Source organism: Phodopus roborovskii, unplaced genomic scaffold (genome assembly GCF_943737965.1).
Source record: "Phodopus roborovskii unplaced genomic scaffold, PHOROB, whole genome shotgun sequence".
NCBI classification, from domain to species: domain Eukaryota; kingdom Metazoa; phylum Chordata; class Mammalia; order Rodentia; family Cricetidae; genus Phodopus; species Phodopus roborovskii.
The window spans coordinates 4,056,917-4,075,474 of NW_026126682.1; the positions used below are offsets into that span (position 1 = coordinate 4,056,917).

Consider the following 18,558-nt stretch of genomic DNA (forward strand, 5'->3'; position numbering starts at 1 on the left):
GCCCATGGAATCACCTACTGTATGAATAAATTGTGAAGACATTCAACTTTCAAAAGGGGAACCGATCCCCAATTCCAGTAATTTACACCAAAAAACCATGTCACAAAATATTCACCTCCTATAAGACCATTAACCACAAAACATACTAAGGTTAATTAGTTGTTTGTATAGTTCAGAAAACCAGGACCACTGTCATGGACATTGCTGTCACTTCTGTCACTTCTCCGGTGTGTCCTTTACCTTCTCTTTTACTGTGAAATTAGTGAACTTCACAGGGTAGGGAAGCTGGCCAGAGAACAGCCTTCTCTTGACATGGTGATTGGCTCAGGCTTGGATTTGTGACCTATGAGCTACAACTAGAGTTATGGAAATGGTTTTCATTTGAAGGATGAGGTACAGATATATGTCCTTTCCATAGATGAGAAACAAACAAGCTTCTAGCTGTAATTGTTGTTGGTTGCCAACCAAGAAATAAGCCTCATGAAGCCAATGCTGAGGAGGCAACTCATCAAACAGATGGAAGGAACCTGAGTCTGTGATGCCATTTCTGAGTCAATGGACGAATCTACTCTGAAGCTCAACTTTCCCTTTGCTGTTCAGGTCAGTTTCAACGGGACATTTCTAACTGAAAGTATCTTTTAAAAATGTTTTAGGGCATTGTACACTCCAGAGAAGCTGCCCATCACTAAGCTACCCTCCCCCGGTCCCAGCTGAAAACATTTCAACAGGTGGAGTAAGGATGCTCGCTTTATTAAGGGAAAGGCAAGCAGAGTGCAGGCTACATACTCCCTGGACTTGCGCAGCGTCTGTGGCGAGTCTCGTAGAAAGTGCTCCAGTGCTGTTTTGGTGATCATCAAACCAGCTCATGTCCTGTGGAATTAAGCACACCTTTAACTTAGGTCACAATTAAAACCAACAGAAATAAACAACCTCTCAGTACTCCAGTGAGGAGAAATATCCACACTGAACATGACTAAGAAATTCAGGGGAGATCTTCTGCACAGAGTGGTGGTACAGGTACAACCTTGAGCACCCCGCTCCATACACACTAGGTCACATGTCCTGACTGGCCCCCCCATAATAGGAAGGGGTCTCTGGTTGGAGGTAGGGAACAGAGTCACCTGCCATCTCTAACCAAGGCTGGATTCCTGTGGATACTCCATCTACCAAGTGTCACAACTTGCGCTGTGGACACCTTGGCCCCACAGGGTTCTCTCTCTCATTAAGAGACAGGTCTTCCTTATAAATTGTAAACATGGAAATTAAATGTTGACTACTTGCTACACTTTTGCTTTATTTTGTCTAAACAAGGATTTTAAGGGTTTATCTTAGATTTGACATGAATTATAAATATTTATTAGCAGTATCTTTTACTTTTGTATAAAGTTAGTTCCCCCAAAAGCAGGAGTTTGAAAGGTCCCAAAACAAACTCATCAATTCAGATGTGCTTAAAATACCAGGCTCGTTGTATGCTTGGTGTTAACAAAGATGTAACCAATTCAAATCAACTGGCTCCCTCTAGGATCTTTTCTTTAAAGGTGGAACATATATTATCACATGTCCCCCACACACTACCCCAGAATGTGAACTTACATAATGAGTCACATTTCAGTCAATTCACAAGACAAATCATAACTTGTAGCATTTGATAAAGTCTAGTTTAGAAGGTCAACTGTGGCACATGGACACCGATGCTACCAACCACCTTCTCCTTTGAACAAAGGCACCCTACAGTCTCCAAAGCCTGGCCAATGTCTGTGCAAAATGCAAGGGACAGATACACATACTGGAAGTGAGAGTGTCTACGTGGAGAAAGACCGTTGCAGAATAAACCAAAGAGATCTGGAAAAGCCTGCTCCCATGAAGATCCTGAGAAGTCATTGGCTATTTCGGGACTAGGCAACTTGCAGGACACTAGTCATTCCTTGCATGGGAGTCTTGGAGGGGAACTATGACCACTGGCATGCCAACTACAGCAGGCAGAGCCTGAAATCTGACACCGGGAGTCAAGTCTGGTGCACTCACTTGCCGCAGCATTGCTTTAAAGGCCATGGACCTCAGCCTTGTGGTGAGAATCTCGCCAGCTTTCCCAAATGTAAAGCCCTGGGGGAGAGAAAAAGGCTCAGGTTCCTTTTGTTTCTCATCATTGTCCTGACACAACCATATGCATTCACATTGATTTCCTGTTATCTGATTGTTGATCGACTGTTCAAATAACAAAGGCCAGCTTACAAAACAGGCACTGAGGAGCCACTGATGTGTTGGAACTGTAACTCTGCAAACCTGCATGTGTCCCAGTTTGGCTTCTCTTATCATTTCAATGACTTTCGAGGGCAGCATCTCAGTAACCAAGATACCTTATTGAACTAGATTGTTTGGCATGTTCCTAACACTTCCAACATAATGGAAACAAGGAACAAAATTCTACACAGACACACTTTGGCTGCTGTGCTGTAGAAAGAGGATACTCCCTGCCCGCCCTCTCCCCTGCCACTGGCACGGCCCCAACTGCCCCTGGATCAGCCACAATTAGGTTCACTTCCTCTCCAAGTCTCCTTGCCAGACAATTTCCCTCTCCCTACCAACTGTATCCAAGCTGGAGAGGAGCCCAGATGTCCAGCGCTGGGACTGCTGCTGGGGCACGTAGGATGCTTGGGCTCCAGTAATGCTTCAAGTGCTGGGATAGGTCAGGTGGGCACTTGTGAGTATTCTCTGCTGAACTCGGGAATGGGTGGTGGGGTGCAACTGCCCCATGGGTCCCTTATGGGGGACAGTCTATCCTCACCTGCCTTTGCAGGAGGGCTGCTGCATGCTTCTCCACTGCTCCTATAGCTCCCATAATTCCATTCCCCAATGAACCTGGGCTAAGAGCTGTATCAGACCTCCGAGGTGCTCCTAACAAGGCAATGATTTTCAGATAAAAATCCCATCTTCCTGTTGCCTCTGGCTGCATAATGAGAAAGGAGAAGCAAGCTGGACATGACCAGTTAGATTCTGTTGGCACTGTGGGTTGTCTTTGAGAAGCCCGTCATGCCCACTGGATTGAGCATGGCTGGGAAAAGCTTAACAAAGCAGAAAAGAAAAACAGCCACCAAATTCTTGTTTATTTGTTTGAGTCGGGGCATCACTGTATAGCACAGGCTAAACTCTACTTTGTGATTCTTTTGCCTCAGCTTCCTGTGTGATGGGATCATAGATATGTACCACCTGCCTGGCATTGACTAGCCTTTTCTAACCAGGTCCATAATATTTGAACGCAAATGTACACTCTTTCTAATAGTTTGCCAGTTAGGAAGGAAAAAATTTAGAGTTACTTGATATTGGGAAAAGTAACAACAAAAAGAAAAGGATGTTATTGTATGTGTTTGTCTTCAGTTTGCAATGAGTGAGTCCGAGTCCTCTTCCGTGGTAATGATTATTTGCCAAAGACAAACCTGTAGTTTGCATGGCTGCAGTGCCCCCCCTGTTGTGAAGGAGTGTGCTCTCTAATGAGCCCCCCAACACCTCCCCCCTCCTCAACTCATTTCAGTGTGAGGAGCTGGAAGTTCGTTAATTTCTCCATTCGCATACTTGAAGAACAATCATCACTGCTTACCTGAAGGAAAAAAGTAAAGAAGGAAAGGACTCCCAGGCCCAAGAAGACCAGTGAGAACATGTTGCATTTGTGCTGTTTTACTGCATCATCCCCAGGACCAAAGATCTAGAAGAGACCATTAAAACACCCATGTGAATGGCTGGATCCAACTGGCTCACCCCTTCCCTAGACAATGGCTTGAAGGTCACATCTGTGAAAGTAGCTTCTGAATACTTGGGGTTTTCAAGTAACTAGCAGAAGACTGACCGTTTTAGCTATTATTGAGTGTACAGTTTGGTGGCATTACATACATGCATATTGTCACATAGCTTTTCTTCCCCTTCAGTGACAGCATGTTCCCACAATAAACAATTCTTGGTTCTTCCTCCTTGTAGGCCCCGGAGCCAATTGGGACTTTGGGGTTACAGGTCACAGGCAGCACAGCAGTGGACTGAAAAACTCTCCCTCTCCCCCAGTCCCCACCCTCAACCCTCCCCTCCAGGAGCTTACTCAGACTAGCCTTCTCCTTTCCCTTGTCCCTATGCTCTGCTTTAAAATACTTAATACCTGACACATTATAAAGCTGTGTTATTGTTTGTGTGTTGTGTGTGGGAGATACCAAAAGGAGGTGGTTGCTGTAGGCACAGCATAACTTACTTTGTAAACTGTCTTTCTGGTGTCTGGATCTAAACAAACAAACAAACCAAAAAACAAAAACAAAACAAACAAACAAAAAAATGTGCCTGCAAGCCATATGTTTATTGAATGGCAAGAAAGCCAAGGAGTGTCTCATGTTGAAATTTAGTAAGATTCAGAGGATCCTTTCTAATTGTCTTGTTGCTTGTTTATGGTTTTAAAGTAGATCAGTGCCCAGCATCATGAGACTAATACATTGCAGCTCACTGGAAGACAATTTGTTCTTACCCAACAAGTCTCCCCAGTAAGAATAGAGGGAGTTAAAGTGTCTACACAACACAAAGACAGACATTTTGGATAACTTTGTACCACATCCCTCAATGAATTTAATGATTGGATTTGAGGCTGCACAACTGGGCGGACACTCTGAAATGTCCTTGCATGGTTCCCATCCCCAAACTCTCTTTCAAAGTGTTTATTTCATAGATGAAGACACAACAGTGCAGATACAAAGTGTAATTCCTGGTGTTGCCCACACACTCAACATGAAGGCCAGTCAGCGCCTAGAACCTGGGCTCACAGGAGACTCAGATATGAATTCACCTCTCTTTCATCCTGATTCCTCCAGGCCTGCAGTCCTGTGAACCCAGTGCCAGCCACTCTCTAAAAATGAATATGAGTAACCACCTGACACAGGTTTCACCCAAGTGATGACAACTACCTGAATGCCATCTTCGTTGACTTTCTTCTTTGTAAGTTCGCTAATATTGTAACAGGGAACTTCAAAGTCTGCTCACCTTTTCTGATAATAAGCTTGACTTTAAAGGAGAATTAAGGGCTTTGGCTTAGTTTAATTTGAAGCTACTTAACCCCAGAGCTGTTGAGGCTGAGCTTAGCAGGAGGTGATGAACTGTTTCCACCCAGATTGCTGCGGGATGGTTCACACTTACAGCTATCATCTCTGATAGGATAATGGAGATCGCTGGCTGGAGGGCCCCGTTGACAATGGCACAGACCGTTCCCACCACAAAGTAGGGCCACTCAGTTTTATTCAGTTTCAAGACTTTCAGAAAAGACACTGGAGGTACATTTGCATCCTAGAACACATAAATATCAGAACAAGCTGGTGACACCGGTTCTACAGATACAAGCTGGTGCCTGTAGACAGAGTTGTTGTAGACAGAGAGGAGGCATGACTATTACCCTCAAATATTTTTAGATTAAAAAAAAAAAAAGTCCTGTCCTTGACCAGAAAATAAAGGACAGTGTCTGCAGATGACACAGGGCTGCCCATGGATCTTACACACAGGTAGCAATTTCTATGGTGTGACCAGCTGTGTGGGATGCCTGCGGCTTGTGAGGCAGCAGGATCAAAGTTTCAGCTCTGGGTCACTGTGCCAGTCATGGCTAGGCCACAAGAGCTGAGCTGTGGTTTTTCATCAGTGTATGATGCCATATGGCCTTGCCTTTCTAACAGTGATGCTAATGCTATCAGATGAAATGAGCCAATAAACATGATCAGAGGGATCCACATCCTCTCAAATGTAGAACAGCATCATTATCATTAATCAAAGGACACAGAGTTGGCCTCCATAATCGGCCCAGAACTGCCAAATCAATCACAACTCCTATGCTGACCCCAGGACTCATGTGGAACTAGCTTTATTATCTTTGGACTACAAAGATGAATATAACATTTGAGTTTAAGATTAAACATCTAAGCACAAAGACCATATTTTACCTGTTTTTCCCTTGGAAATCCATTTTAATTCCCATTTGTTTAATTCACTGTGAAATACATTTCAAAACTAGATTTCCTTTTCTTTAAAGAGGTGTGTGACCCATGGTAAGAACCATGTATTACTCAAAACTAAGGATTTCAACAGCAAAACCCAAAGGCAAAGGCTTTACTGGAGTGGGAAACAACTTACAAGTTCGTTGGGGTCTACATCTAGCCTGTGCTGATGCGCTCGTGAACTTTTCAAACTTTTTTTGGTAGAATTCCTAAATATGTGAGATTTCCAGCCGTTGGGGGCCATGCCACTAGCAGCCTTTTCTTCACTTAGTTCAACTTCAAATTCTTCTGATAGGATCTGGCTTCCTGATGTCTGAATGAGAGATAAGAAATTACATTGTGTCTGTGTATGTGTGTGTGTGCATGCGTGTTTGTCCAGATGAATAAAATCTCCAAGTTTAGAATAATAAAGCAAATCTGAATGCTACATGCACAAAATTTTTTACAAAGTTGAATCAAAACCAGGTTGAGGTTTGAGAGCAAACAAACAGCTCTAAATTGAGCATCCAGTGACTTCTCATGGTCACCATGATTCCATCCTCCATCTCTCCAACAGGACCAACAAGGAACTTCGAGGGTAAAACAAAATTCAGAGGCAGGCATGGTAAGAGAACCCAGAGAGAAACACTCACAGGCCCTGGGAACCCTAGAACTGTTAGAAACTGCAGAGGTGATTTAGTATATGCCCTATTCACAGGGGATAATAACAAGGCCCAATCTGGCTAAATTTGGCTGCATTACTGCCAAGTAGTTCGGTATTATTCTCATTTAACCATATGGGACCACCATTCAGTTTGAAAATGTGCAAGTTTTCTTGGGAAAGAAGGCCCAGAGTATGATACAGAGTTTAGAGCAATCTGGTTGTCTCCCAGCCTAAATCCTTGTAGTAGTGTGGGGCCAAACAGAAGTGGGGCAGTAAGGACAGGTAAGAGTTAGTTCATTTGAGACTCCCACATGTCATCATATCTCCTTGTTAATACTCATGTCAAAATGAAAACTAAAATGGATTTAGAATACCCTTGCCATCTCTATTTTTTTCCCCAGTTGCTATCATAAAGTACCAGGACAAAAGCAACTGAAGGGAGCAAGAAGGACTTTAATTGGCTATCAATTCTAGGTTACAGTTCAGCCAAAGCTTGAGGAAGCAGCTACAGTGTACCCACAGTCAGGAAGCAGAGATCAATAATGCAACTACGCTTCTGAGTCCAGGATTGTCTGCCCAAGGGATGGTTCCACCCACGGTTAAGATGGGTCTTCCCATGTATTCATTAACTCAAGAGGGCATGCCCCAGAGGCCCATCTTCTTGTCCAGATGACAACATTGCCTATTATAGTTACACATATTTTACAATAGAAAGTGATCAAGAGGCTTTATAGAAAACTTAATTATAAAACTTCCTGGTATTGAGATATGATCCAAATAATAAACCCATCCTTTAAAAACAATAAGTAGCTTTCCAGTGTACTCAGATGTTCATGTGATTTTTTCTTTTACTTTTTAGGTTATATATGTAATATGTTAATATATCTGCTTTATTTAACATGTATTGCACATATTGATTAAACTCAATGTGGTACTTTGTGTGTTCATATGTGGAGTGTAAGTATATGTGTATGAGTGTGTTTGTGCCCCAGAGAACATGTGAGCAAAGGCCAGGTGACAACATCACATTCTATTCCTCAGGTGCTATCCACCTTATGCCTCTTTTTTTTGGGGGAAGAGGTTCTCCCATTGGTCTGCAGTTCACCAAGTAAGCTGGACTAATCAGAAGTCCCCAAAGATCCACCTGATCTACCCAGCATATGTGTGCATGCCATCATATCTAACTTTTTTTTTTTTAAGCTGAGAACAAACTTGGGTCCTCATGCTAGGAAGATAAGCATACAACTGCTGAGCTACTGCCCCCAGCTACCAGTACACTTTTGCAACATGTGTATATGATCACCATGACCGATAAGGGTAATTGGCTTATTGGTTACCTCAGAAATGATCATCTTTATTGGAGAGATTGAAAGTCCTTTCTCCTGGTACTAGGAATATAGCTCAGTGGTGGAATACTCACCTTGCATAATAAAGCCTGGTTTCAGCCCTCACAGCCAAAAAGGAAATGACCTTCCCCAGCTATTTTGAAGTATATAACTCATTGTTGTCAGTCATAGTTACCCTACTGTGCTCTAGAATATTAGCTATTACTCCCCTCTGTCTGCATCCCTGTACCTGTCAATTATCATCTCCATAATGCTCCATATCACTCTACAAAACTCTACAAACCATCAGTCTATTTTCTTCTTCTGTAAGAGCAACATCCTAGGTCTTATCCTTTAGTGCCAGGTACTTACAGTACTTACAGACTTATAGTAATGTTCACTGTAGGTTTGTTAATCCAAATGCAGTACTGATGCTCAGCAGGGTTGGGACTTGTTGGGAAACTGAGGGAATTATTAGCACTGTTTTAATTTGTGCTTCTACTGCACAAATTAAATGTTTAAATAGGAAGCAAAAAACCGAAACAAGCTAAATATTCAACTAGAGAAACTAATAGCGTCACACAGTTTGTATTATTACTACTGACTAATTGAAATAATATTTCATGATGTGTATCTGGAATGTAAAGGGTAAAATCTAAACTACACATGTATGAGCTTATTATAACATCAGAGAAAATACACATACTTTAAAATTTATGAACTATAGTCATAGGGAAGTTTTAAGTTACTTATTCGGCAAAGTTGATAAAATGTTAGTGCACATATGAGACAAACTAATGTTTTAGTTACTAGAGCAGATAATTTTTAAAAACCAATTATTCATTTCCTAAAGCTATCAATGTTACCATTTTCTTTACCAAGTTTGTCTACAAAGCATGTGTAAATTTTACCCCTTCTCCAGCTGTAGAGCTCTTTCTCCTTCCACTGAGAAGGACCTGTTAGTTTACACACATTCCCCATACAATCAATAAGCATTGCTCTAGCGAATACATTAACTGTGAATTTCACATATTTCTTCCCCTGAGCCCTTCACTCTTTCCTAGGTTCTGAATTAAGGCTTCAGTTCTACCTAATGTTAATGCCTCATCCTAGTCATTATTTCCTAGTATGAAATTAGCTGTAATCTTTTTTATTTTTTTTAATAATTTAAAGACTACTATATCAGCAACCCAGACGACAGAGAGAAACCATCCTTGACAGCCAATACCTGCATGTTCACAAGTTTGAAGTAGACCCCTTCCTTCTGCATCAGCTCACTGTGGCTTCCTTGTTCCACGATGACTCCATCCTCAAACCCAGCAATGACATCTGCATTTCTGACCGTAGACAATCGGTGAGCTATCACGATAGTGGTTCGGCCTTCTCTGGCCTAGTGGGGACACAGACAAATCTGTAGTACATTGGGATTACAGTACAAACACACTGTCAAATCAATAGGCACAATTGAGCCTTAGGCAGATGCTAGTTGAAGTAAATGAGAGTGACATCCCATATTTCAATGTGCTTAAAACACAGACACCACTCCTCCATAAAAGACAAAAATCAAATTTGCATTCCAGACCATGCAGGGGGGCCAACCCTTTCAATATGAGGGTAGGTTAGTCTGGTGGTGTCTGATACTCAAGGAAGTTATAAACAAACAAATAAATAAACAAACAAATTTTTATTTGACCTGCTAAAGTGTCTTCACATTTGTCTGATAAGCCCTACCTCTGAGTTTTGTGGGGCACTGAACACTCCAGCAGACACATTTTAGGGAGGTCATTATATGTATTTCATATATATTTCAAAGTAAGTATTTGTCTTTCTACTGTTTTAACAAAATTAATAAATCCACAAAGAAATAACTTAAAGTTTAGAATAAAGTACAGTACAATGAAGAAAGAGGTACTATGCTATAACTAAAAATTATTATTAAAAATTCCTTGGAAATTACAATTAATTTAGTCACATATTTTAGCAGAAGTGCTTTCACCAAACAAAACTATGAGCAAAAAAGAAGCAGAACTATACGGTCCCTCCCACAAGCCTGTATTTAGGTTCACTGCACCATGCAGCAGGCCAGGAGAATCAATAAATCACAAAAGGTGACCTCATTTGCCCTATGGGTTTGTTTCTCAATCTAGATTCCAAAAGAACTTACAAAATTTTGCAAAACATTCCAGTTTGCTGTCGGCCCCCATCCCGGGTGTTTATCCCCACATACTGACCTTATCCAGAGCTGCCTGTACCTCGGCTTCACTTTCAGTGTCCAAGGCTGATGTTGCCTCATCTAGCAGGAGGATCTTGGGGTTGCGGACCAGGGCACGAGCAATGGCGATTCTCTGTTTCTGTCCCCCACTCAGCTGTGCCCCTCTCTCACCAACCAGAGTGTCAAATTTCTAAACAGAAAACCCAGAAAAACTCTGGAAACATCCACTCAATCAATTTACAGTGTTAGGGATCAAACCCAGGCAGGGCCTTGAGTATGCTAGGCAAGCCTTCCACCACTGAGTTATTAGTCAGCCTTCTCAGAACGTTTTAAATAAAAGAATGTGGCGTTTATAGAAATATATGAAGACTACTGAAGCTTTGACTGTAATATATCATAAATTAAATAAATGAATACTGAATTATAAAATTTACCGACATATCCTATATGTTTTAATATAATTTACATACAAAAGATAGTCTGTCGCCTTAACTGAATAATTCAAGGGATTTACCCAGCAAGGTTGAACAGCATTGTAACACAAACTGTAACTTAGCCTTTGAAGCAAGAACTCAGTTGCTTGTGTTACAGTTTTATTTTTAAGGAGATTTTACCTGCTGTATAAAATTTTACTATTTTAAAGTTAAAGCCTTCCTTTTTAGTTAGACAAAAAAGAGGAAATGTGGAATGTTCCTTTACACTGTGTGAACATATGTCACTGTGATTGGTTTAATAAGAAGCGGACTGATCTATAGCTAGGCAGGATAAGGTTAGTGGGAGCAAATTGAAAATGCTGGGGGAAGGAAGGATGGGCTCTGAGGAGTCCCTAGGGAAGCTGGGAGCAGCAAGATGGGCATGCCATACCGAGAAAAGGTACCAATCCATGTGGGAAAGCATAGATAAGAAATACGGGTAAATTTAAATGTAAGAGTTAGCTAGTAACAAGCCTGAACTATTGGCCGAGCATTTATAATTAATATTAAGCCTGTGTGTAGTTAAGTGGGAGTGGCTTGCAGGACAGAAACTTCTGCCTACATTTACCTGTGGTAATTTCATGATGAACTCATAAGCATTGGCTTCTTTGACAGCTTTCTTTATCTCATCCATGGTTACATTCCCACGGCCATAGCGAATATTTTCAGCAATCGTGGTAGAAAACAGTACTGGCTCCTGACTCACCACTCCAATGATTTCCCGCAGGTACCTGACATTGAAGTTCCGGATGTCCTGCCCGTCAATGCTAATCTGAAAGGAAGAAAGATTTCCTGCTCAGTATTTTAAACAATCTGATTTCTGAGGCACAAGTACTCTTTACTGTGAGAAAGACTTAGCTAGTATTGAAGTCATTGAAAGATTAAGATGAACAGAATATGCAGGAATACGTAAAGCATTAATGCTTTTCATATATATAGGTATTTTTTTTTCAAGAGTGGATTATTAGTTATCCTCCACAAGAAATTTTGGATATATACTTATTTGTCATAGTGCTGAATAAATGACCCCAAGGCCTTCTATATACCCAAGTACTCTCCCTCTGCATATACTTCCTGCCTGATTATGCTTTAGGCATGCCACTGCTTTTAATTACCAATGATAAATTTAAGTTAAAGTGCCTCCTTACCTAACTAGCCCACATATATTTAGATGGCATTTTGGCACTTTGCTATGCTTAACATACCACCATTTACTTTATCATTTCTTAACTTTTGAACATCTCCTTTTTTCAGAAATTGTTATGAAAGCAAAGAATTACTACATTGAGAACAATGATTTTTCCTTCTTAGTAACAATTGATTTGCTGTTGTTTGCCAGGCATTTACTCCTTGATGAACAAAAGCTAAATAAGCAACTCTTTATAAGCAATTTAGTAATGGGCAGCATTAGCAGAAATGTATAATATATCTTCTTTATTGTACCTTACTAGGACTGGGACACACTGCTGAACATTTTTCGTTTCTTCTTTGGCAATTTAATACCTATTTATGTATATAATGCATTGTTTATTTTCACTCCAATCTTCTCTTTTATTCCTCCCATTTCTGCCAACTCTCTCTCCTCCCTACAAGTTCTTTTCCTAGTTCATGTCTTTTTCCTTTGCTTTTTGAGACACTGAGCTTAACCAAGGCCATCTATGTGACTACGGGTTTGGAACTATCTATTAGAGCCTGGTGGGCTCATGGGGGTAGGAGTATACAAGTAAAGAAATGTTTGCTCTTCTCCCAGAATCCGCCATAGACAATAATTTAAATTGACCATTTCTCAAAAATATGTTTAAATCTGTATTTATCTTTTCTTTTAAAACTTAATTGTTTTGATACATCTACCTCCTTGCTCCAACTTTTCCCAGATCCATCTTTCCTTCCACAGCCACAAACTCTCATTTATATATACATATTATATATAATATATTATATGTCATTTATCATATACATAAATTATTTGCCCGTGTGTGTGTGTGTGTGTGTGTGTGTGTGTGTGTCCAACCTCTGTTGACTATATACTCTTGGAAGTGGTTACGCACTGGTATATGGTAGAACTACCAGGGCCTGCAAAGAAAAATAGCTCTCTATATTTATTCTCAAATCATTTGTTTGTTCATATCCTAAAATGAGTAGGGCTGCTTTTACAGATTCACCTTAATTTCTTAAACAGTAAACTGTTAAGTGATGTAGGAGCACCCTGTACACTATGGGTAGTCCCATTCCCTGAGGAGGTGGTCATGGGCTATAGAATGTAGTTGAACATTATCTTGAGAGAGCCAACAAGTAAACTTACTTCTTCCATGATATCTGCTCCAAGATCCTGCATGAGTTCCTGTCCTAACTCAATGATGGACAATGTAAGTATAAGCCAAATAAACCCTTTCCTACCCTCATTTGCTTTTGGTCATGGTGTTTGTCAATGCAACAGAAAGAGAGCAAAGACCCTTTATAAAGTTGTATTTCACAGTTGTTTCCTAAAATTTTAATATCAGGAAATGTAATGTCCTTAAGTCTGGACAACTGAAGAGGAATATAGAATGAGTTAGTATTGTTTACTTAGGGTTACAATAATTCTGGTCATCATTCTCTGTACAAGAGAATATCCCTCTTAGGAAATTTATTGTGAAGGAGAATGAAGTAAATGGGTCAAAATAAAGATGATTAGTATATCTAGGTGAAGGTTATATGTGTTCCGGGGGGATGGGGAGGGATTATTCTAATCTGTTCTCACCATCCATGTTCCAGCAAGAGATTCAGATTTCTCTGTGCTATGCCATTCTTTCCTTCAGATAGCCCAAGGCTAAAGAGCACAAACATTTTTGCTGAATTTAATTGCTGTTTTGAAATGCTTGTGGCCAATTACCAGACTGTCAAGAATAACTATGTGGGATTTGTTTAGTCAAATCAGACTCACAGGGAGCAATCCTCTCAGTGTCAGGGTGGCAGAAGAGTCCTGCTAGCTGCTCTTGTGTCAAGACTTTTCATTGAAAGCATCTGTCCCTCTGCCTCAAAATACATGTTTTGTCCCAGTGTGTTGCAACACTGTGTGTGTGCTCTTGCCAAGATTAGATGCACACGCAGATTTGTTTGTAAGAAAACTCTATCTATAGCCTATTTATGCCCAGCTTCCTGAGCTGGAGAACTTGGTTCTTCCCACTTACCGTACCCTCTGTGGGGTCGTAGAGCCTCTGCAGCAGCTGGACAGTGGTGCTTTTCCCACAGCCACTGTTGCCAACCAGGGCCACTGTCTGTCCACTCTGCACCTTCAGGTTGAGGCCCTTCAAGATCTGCAGGGGAAAGCAAGGCAGAACACACTTCTCACCATGACTCCAAGAAGGGAATAATTCAATTCTACTTACAATTGGCAGGAAGAGGGAGGTATCAATTTTAAGATTTAACTTCAAAAGGACAAAGTACATAGAAACCCCAGGGATTAGACTATAGTATGGTGATCAGAGATCAATTTAAGCTGGGAATCCCAGTTTTGCTGATGGTACCTTGATATTAGCCCGAGATGGATAGGAAAAGTGAACATCACTGAAGTCCAAATTTCCTTTGATGCTGTCTGGTTTGTGTCCTCTTTCTGAAAAACTGTCAATTTTAGGGTTCTAAATAAAACAAAATTCAATGACTATTTTATCAAAGAATAAGCAATTATATGTTTAAGGAATAGGGCTCATCAAAATCAAATGGAGTAATATAATCACCTTCATGTGAGCAAACACACAGTGAATGTGTGTGTGTGTGTGCGTGTGTATATGTGTGTGTGTGCGTGTGTATATGTGTATGTGTGTGTGTGCGTGTATGTGTGTGTGTGCGTGTATGTGTGTGTGTGCATGCGCACTTGGGTACATGGGCATGTACATGTATGTCGCCTGTGTGTATGTGTGTGTACATGTGCATGTGTGTATTATGGTACGGATGTGTACACATGTGTGTGTGATTTACTGAAACTTTTTTTTCCTGAAAAGTGCATAGGGAATATTCATTGTATTTCATGCAACATTTCACTTCCAGTTTTTGGCATATATTATATTCTAAATGGTCAGATATGCATTTTTTTTTTTTACAAATAACAAAAATGTATTAGGTAAATCCAAGTATTTCTACCTTTAGTGAAGCTTATTTCTTCCTAAATAGTAAATACAGCAGAATGGATCAAGAAGACTAATTGAATGATGAGCACATTATTTAGGAACTATGTAAACTTTCAATACATTTAGAATTCAGAATTAGATCTACTTGTGTAATTTTGGTTATCAACTTTAAATTTTACTGTGTAAATGCAATAACATTCTTTAGTATGTAAAAATCTTCCATTTTCAATGTACTCAGATAATTTATTTGATATAGTTGATTTAAGGTCAAACAGACAATTCAGTGAGAAAAGGAAACCTCACAGCAAACCTCACTGTTAATTTGGTCCTATAAACAATTTACCTCCACACACACTGTTCTATATAGAAACCATAATACTCTCTATCTGCCTATAACATGATAAGGAGATAAATCAGAAAAAAAATATAACCTTACCTGCACTATAGTAATGAACTAATATAGACACACTCAAGTGAGCTTAGTGCTATTATATTATCAGATAAGATTGTGGCATTCCCTACATGGAGGGGTCAGTAGTCTCCCATTGTTACAGTGTATTTTACACTGTAGCCTACAGCCATACTCTATTATCAACGAAAGACTTACAGTGTCAATAATACTAAAGATCACATAAGCTGCTCCTCGTGCATTGGCAAAGGCATCAATACAGGGGGCAGCCTGCCCCACACTGAAAGCCCCAATGAGGATTGAGAAGAACACCTGAGCAAAAGAGCATGGGAAACGGTTAGGCACAGGACATTATAACTTGCTTCAAATGTAATATACAAAGGAGTAGATTTAAGATTTAGGATTTATTTCATATTGAGAAATAGCATTTGTACATCTTCATAGGCACTTTGTGATAACTTGATACATGTATATAATTAGTGTGATAAGCACTTCCATCATTTTACTAAGAAATAAAGACTGCTTCAGTAAAAGACAAAATTTGTAAAAATTAATATAGCATTTGCTTATCTGAGTGTGTTTTTCAGCATCAAAACCAAGTTTTGCTTAGTCTGCCAAACTATTTGCTGCATTTTTCCTGATCATATAATTATTAGTCATAAAGAGTCATGAAACCCATTTCATAAGGAGTGAAGGTAAAGTACTTTGCCACTAGTGTCATTATGCAGCTCTTTACCATTTTCTCTAACTCTGCAAGGAACTGTACAAAACGTTCAATAGAAAACAATGCAGACCCCATGGAATTTTCCTTAAAAAAGCTATTGTAGATTTATATATGGACATACGAACAAAATTTTACGCAAAATATTTAACATTTTGCTTTATATTTTAAAAACAACATCTTCCTGTAGCCCGAGATGGTTTGGAACCTGTTATGCTGCTCAGGCTGATGTGGAACTCATATGAACTCCTATTCTTGGCTCCAGTCCCATGATGGGAGTAAAGGTGTACATGGCCATCCCTAGTCAGTTCACCCATCTGTAGAACATGAAATGACTCTGGTTATTCTGACATATGGCACACAGAACAATGCATTTTTTCTTGTTTTTTCATTGGAAAGTAAATGGATATGTAAGTTCAAGAATACAGTTTTGGGAAGTCAGATTAATAGCATACATAATTAGGAAGAATACAGGAGGAGAAATTACTTCTTTCTCTCCAGGCATGGTAAAACTTCTACATATAGGTTATTTTCTCTAAAGCAACAATGATGTTCAAGTTTACAAGACCCAAATGCATTTAATTACTTATCTCTTATCTTAATATAAATAAGGACCAGTAAGAAAAAGAGTTCTCCACAAGAGTAGATGTTAAGACATTAATGCGATAGCCTCAGCCCTTTGTGTGGGCCTTGCCAGGTTTCTTCCATCTTGGAAGTTGCTTTCAGCCCTGTGACACAAGTACTCGTGTCCTCATGCTACAAATGTGGACAAATTCATAACACAAGGTTAATGGCAAAGTCAAGATGCAAACTTCCTTCTTTATAAAACATCAGGAGGAAATGAGGAGGTGAAAAAATATTGTGAACTGTCACAGTGCCAGTCAGAGAAAGCCAGGGCTGAGGAGGCTCGATTGTTACTAACACCCTCAGCCTTCACCAAGGCCTGGTAATGCCATGTAAGGCACATTGTGAGATTCAAGTTTCCATATGGAGAAAGTATGAGCTCCAAATTATACTTAGGATTTTCATTTTGAGCAACAAGCAAGAAACAAGTTTTTAAACATTTCTGTTTTAAATGATTTTGTACTGACAAACCCAAACATGGAAAGATGGTCACAAAATATCACTGGTTTATAGAAAATATTACCAAAGACCTCAGTTAGGAAAGAGAAAAACATGCATATCTGAAAAATACATACCAAAATTTACCATCAAGTAACTCTTAGATTGCAAGTAATTTAAATTTTAAAAGTTTTTATTTAAACTTTAGTATAATTAGAATATATTATTTTCATAATCATGTCATGAGGTAATCTTCAGTTTTTAAAATTTGTTTGTTTGTTTGTTTTTCAAGACAGGGTTTCTCTATATTGCTTTGGAACCTGTCCTAGAACTAGCTCTGTAGACCAGGCTGACCTCGAACTCACAGAGATCCACCTGCCTCTGCCTCCTGAGTTCTGGGATTAAAGGCATTGACCACCAATGCCAGGCATGGTAAACTTCATTTTTATATAAACAAATGAACTAACATAAATTTCTTTTATATTTTAAGAAGCTTGTACTTCAGTAGTGTGAATCAAATGCCCTTTCACATAATGACCGACCTATAATAATAATAATAAATGTACATTATATCCACAAGTTAAACTCAACAGGAGAATAAGGGTAATTCCAATACATACTATTCCATTCATATTTTTTATTTCCCTTTGGATGTATATGTATGTCCCCCATGGTTGAGCCACACAGTATTATTTTGTCCCCACTCATCATTTGGACTTGATTTGTATGTTCCAGAAAGCCAGCTTTACACATCCAACAGCAAAGATAAAACCTACAATCACAACTTATTCTTCCAAAAGAAGGAAGATGGGAAAAGAATAGGCAGGGGCTGCAGAGATGGCTCGGGGTTAAGAATGCTTACTGCTCTTGCAGTAACCAAGTTTAGTTCACATTGTACCTATGGGAGGTTCACAACCTGTAACTCCAGGTCCAGGGGTATCCCTATGAATCTGGTCTCCACGGGTACCTGCATTCATTATCGCATGTGAGTGCAAGCACACACACACACACACACACACAAACCTACCTTGAAATAATAATAAAAATAAATCTTTAAAGAAAAAAGTGAAGATGGGTGAAAAATAAATTAGACTCCTCATAAATATTAGAAGTATTACTTACTGTCATTGCATTTCCAATAGTATATTCTTTTGATATAACCAGAGTGGATCCATACCAGAATGCCAGTGCATAGGATGCATATATTAACAAGAAGGCAATGCCCATGGATATGTTTGCTGAGATAGCCTTTTTAATTCCAATTTTTTTGGCATTTTCTAAGTGTTTCTGATACCTACCAGAAAATGAAGAGGGGAATGTTAGAACGAGAATACTAATTTACAACCTGAAGCATAATCGCCTCTTATTCAGCAAGAGGTTTAAAGATGAAAACCATGAAGGAAAAAAATCTTGGGGAGCCCCAGCATCCTGGGAACTGGCCCCATTCAGGATCACTACTAACTAGAGCAGACCTAGCCAGCTCCTGACACACCTGCCTCATCTCCTTTGAACTCTACCATGCCAACAGTGTTCCCATAGCTGTCCCAGAGTGGAAGTCTCACTCCTGGGAATCCAAGAATCTTCATATTAGCATCATGGTCA

General features: G+C 39.7%; 1 protein-coding gene across 3 annotated transcripts in view; it reads right to left on the reverse strand.

Annotated features, from left to right (window-relative positions):
• Abcb4 (ATP binding cassette subfamily B member 4) overlaps positions 1–18,558 on the reverse strand; it is a 49,756-nt gene that overhangs the window by 13,458 nt on the left and 17,740 nt on the right. For all 3 annotated transcript variants that reach the window (XM_051174546.1, XM_051174547.1, XM_051174548.1), the window contains 12 exons: positions 18,079–18,250; positions 15,372–15,485; positions 14,165–14,275; positions 13,829–13,954; positions 11,227–11,430; positions 10,205–10,375; positions 9,202–9,363; positions 6,142–6,318; positions 5,161–5,307; positions 3,596–3,700; positions 2,026–2,103; positions 787–870 (listed from right to left, as the gene is read on the reverse strand). In XM_051174546.1, coding sequence (XP_051030503.1) covers positions 787–870; positions 2,026–2,103; positions 3,596–3,700; positions 5,161–5,307; positions 6,142–6,318; positions 9,202–9,363; positions 10,205–10,375; positions 11,227–11,430; positions 13,829–13,954; positions 14,165–14,275; positions 15,372–15,485; positions 18,079–18,250 — 1,651 coding nt within the window. The remainder of the gene's footprint in view (positions 1–786; positions 871–2,025; positions 2,104–3,595; positions 3,701–5,160; positions 5,308–6,141; positions 6,319–9,201; positions 9,364–10,204; positions 10,376–11,226; positions 11,431–13,828; positions 13,955–14,164; positions 14,276–15,371; positions 15,486–18,078; positions 18,251–18,558) is intronic.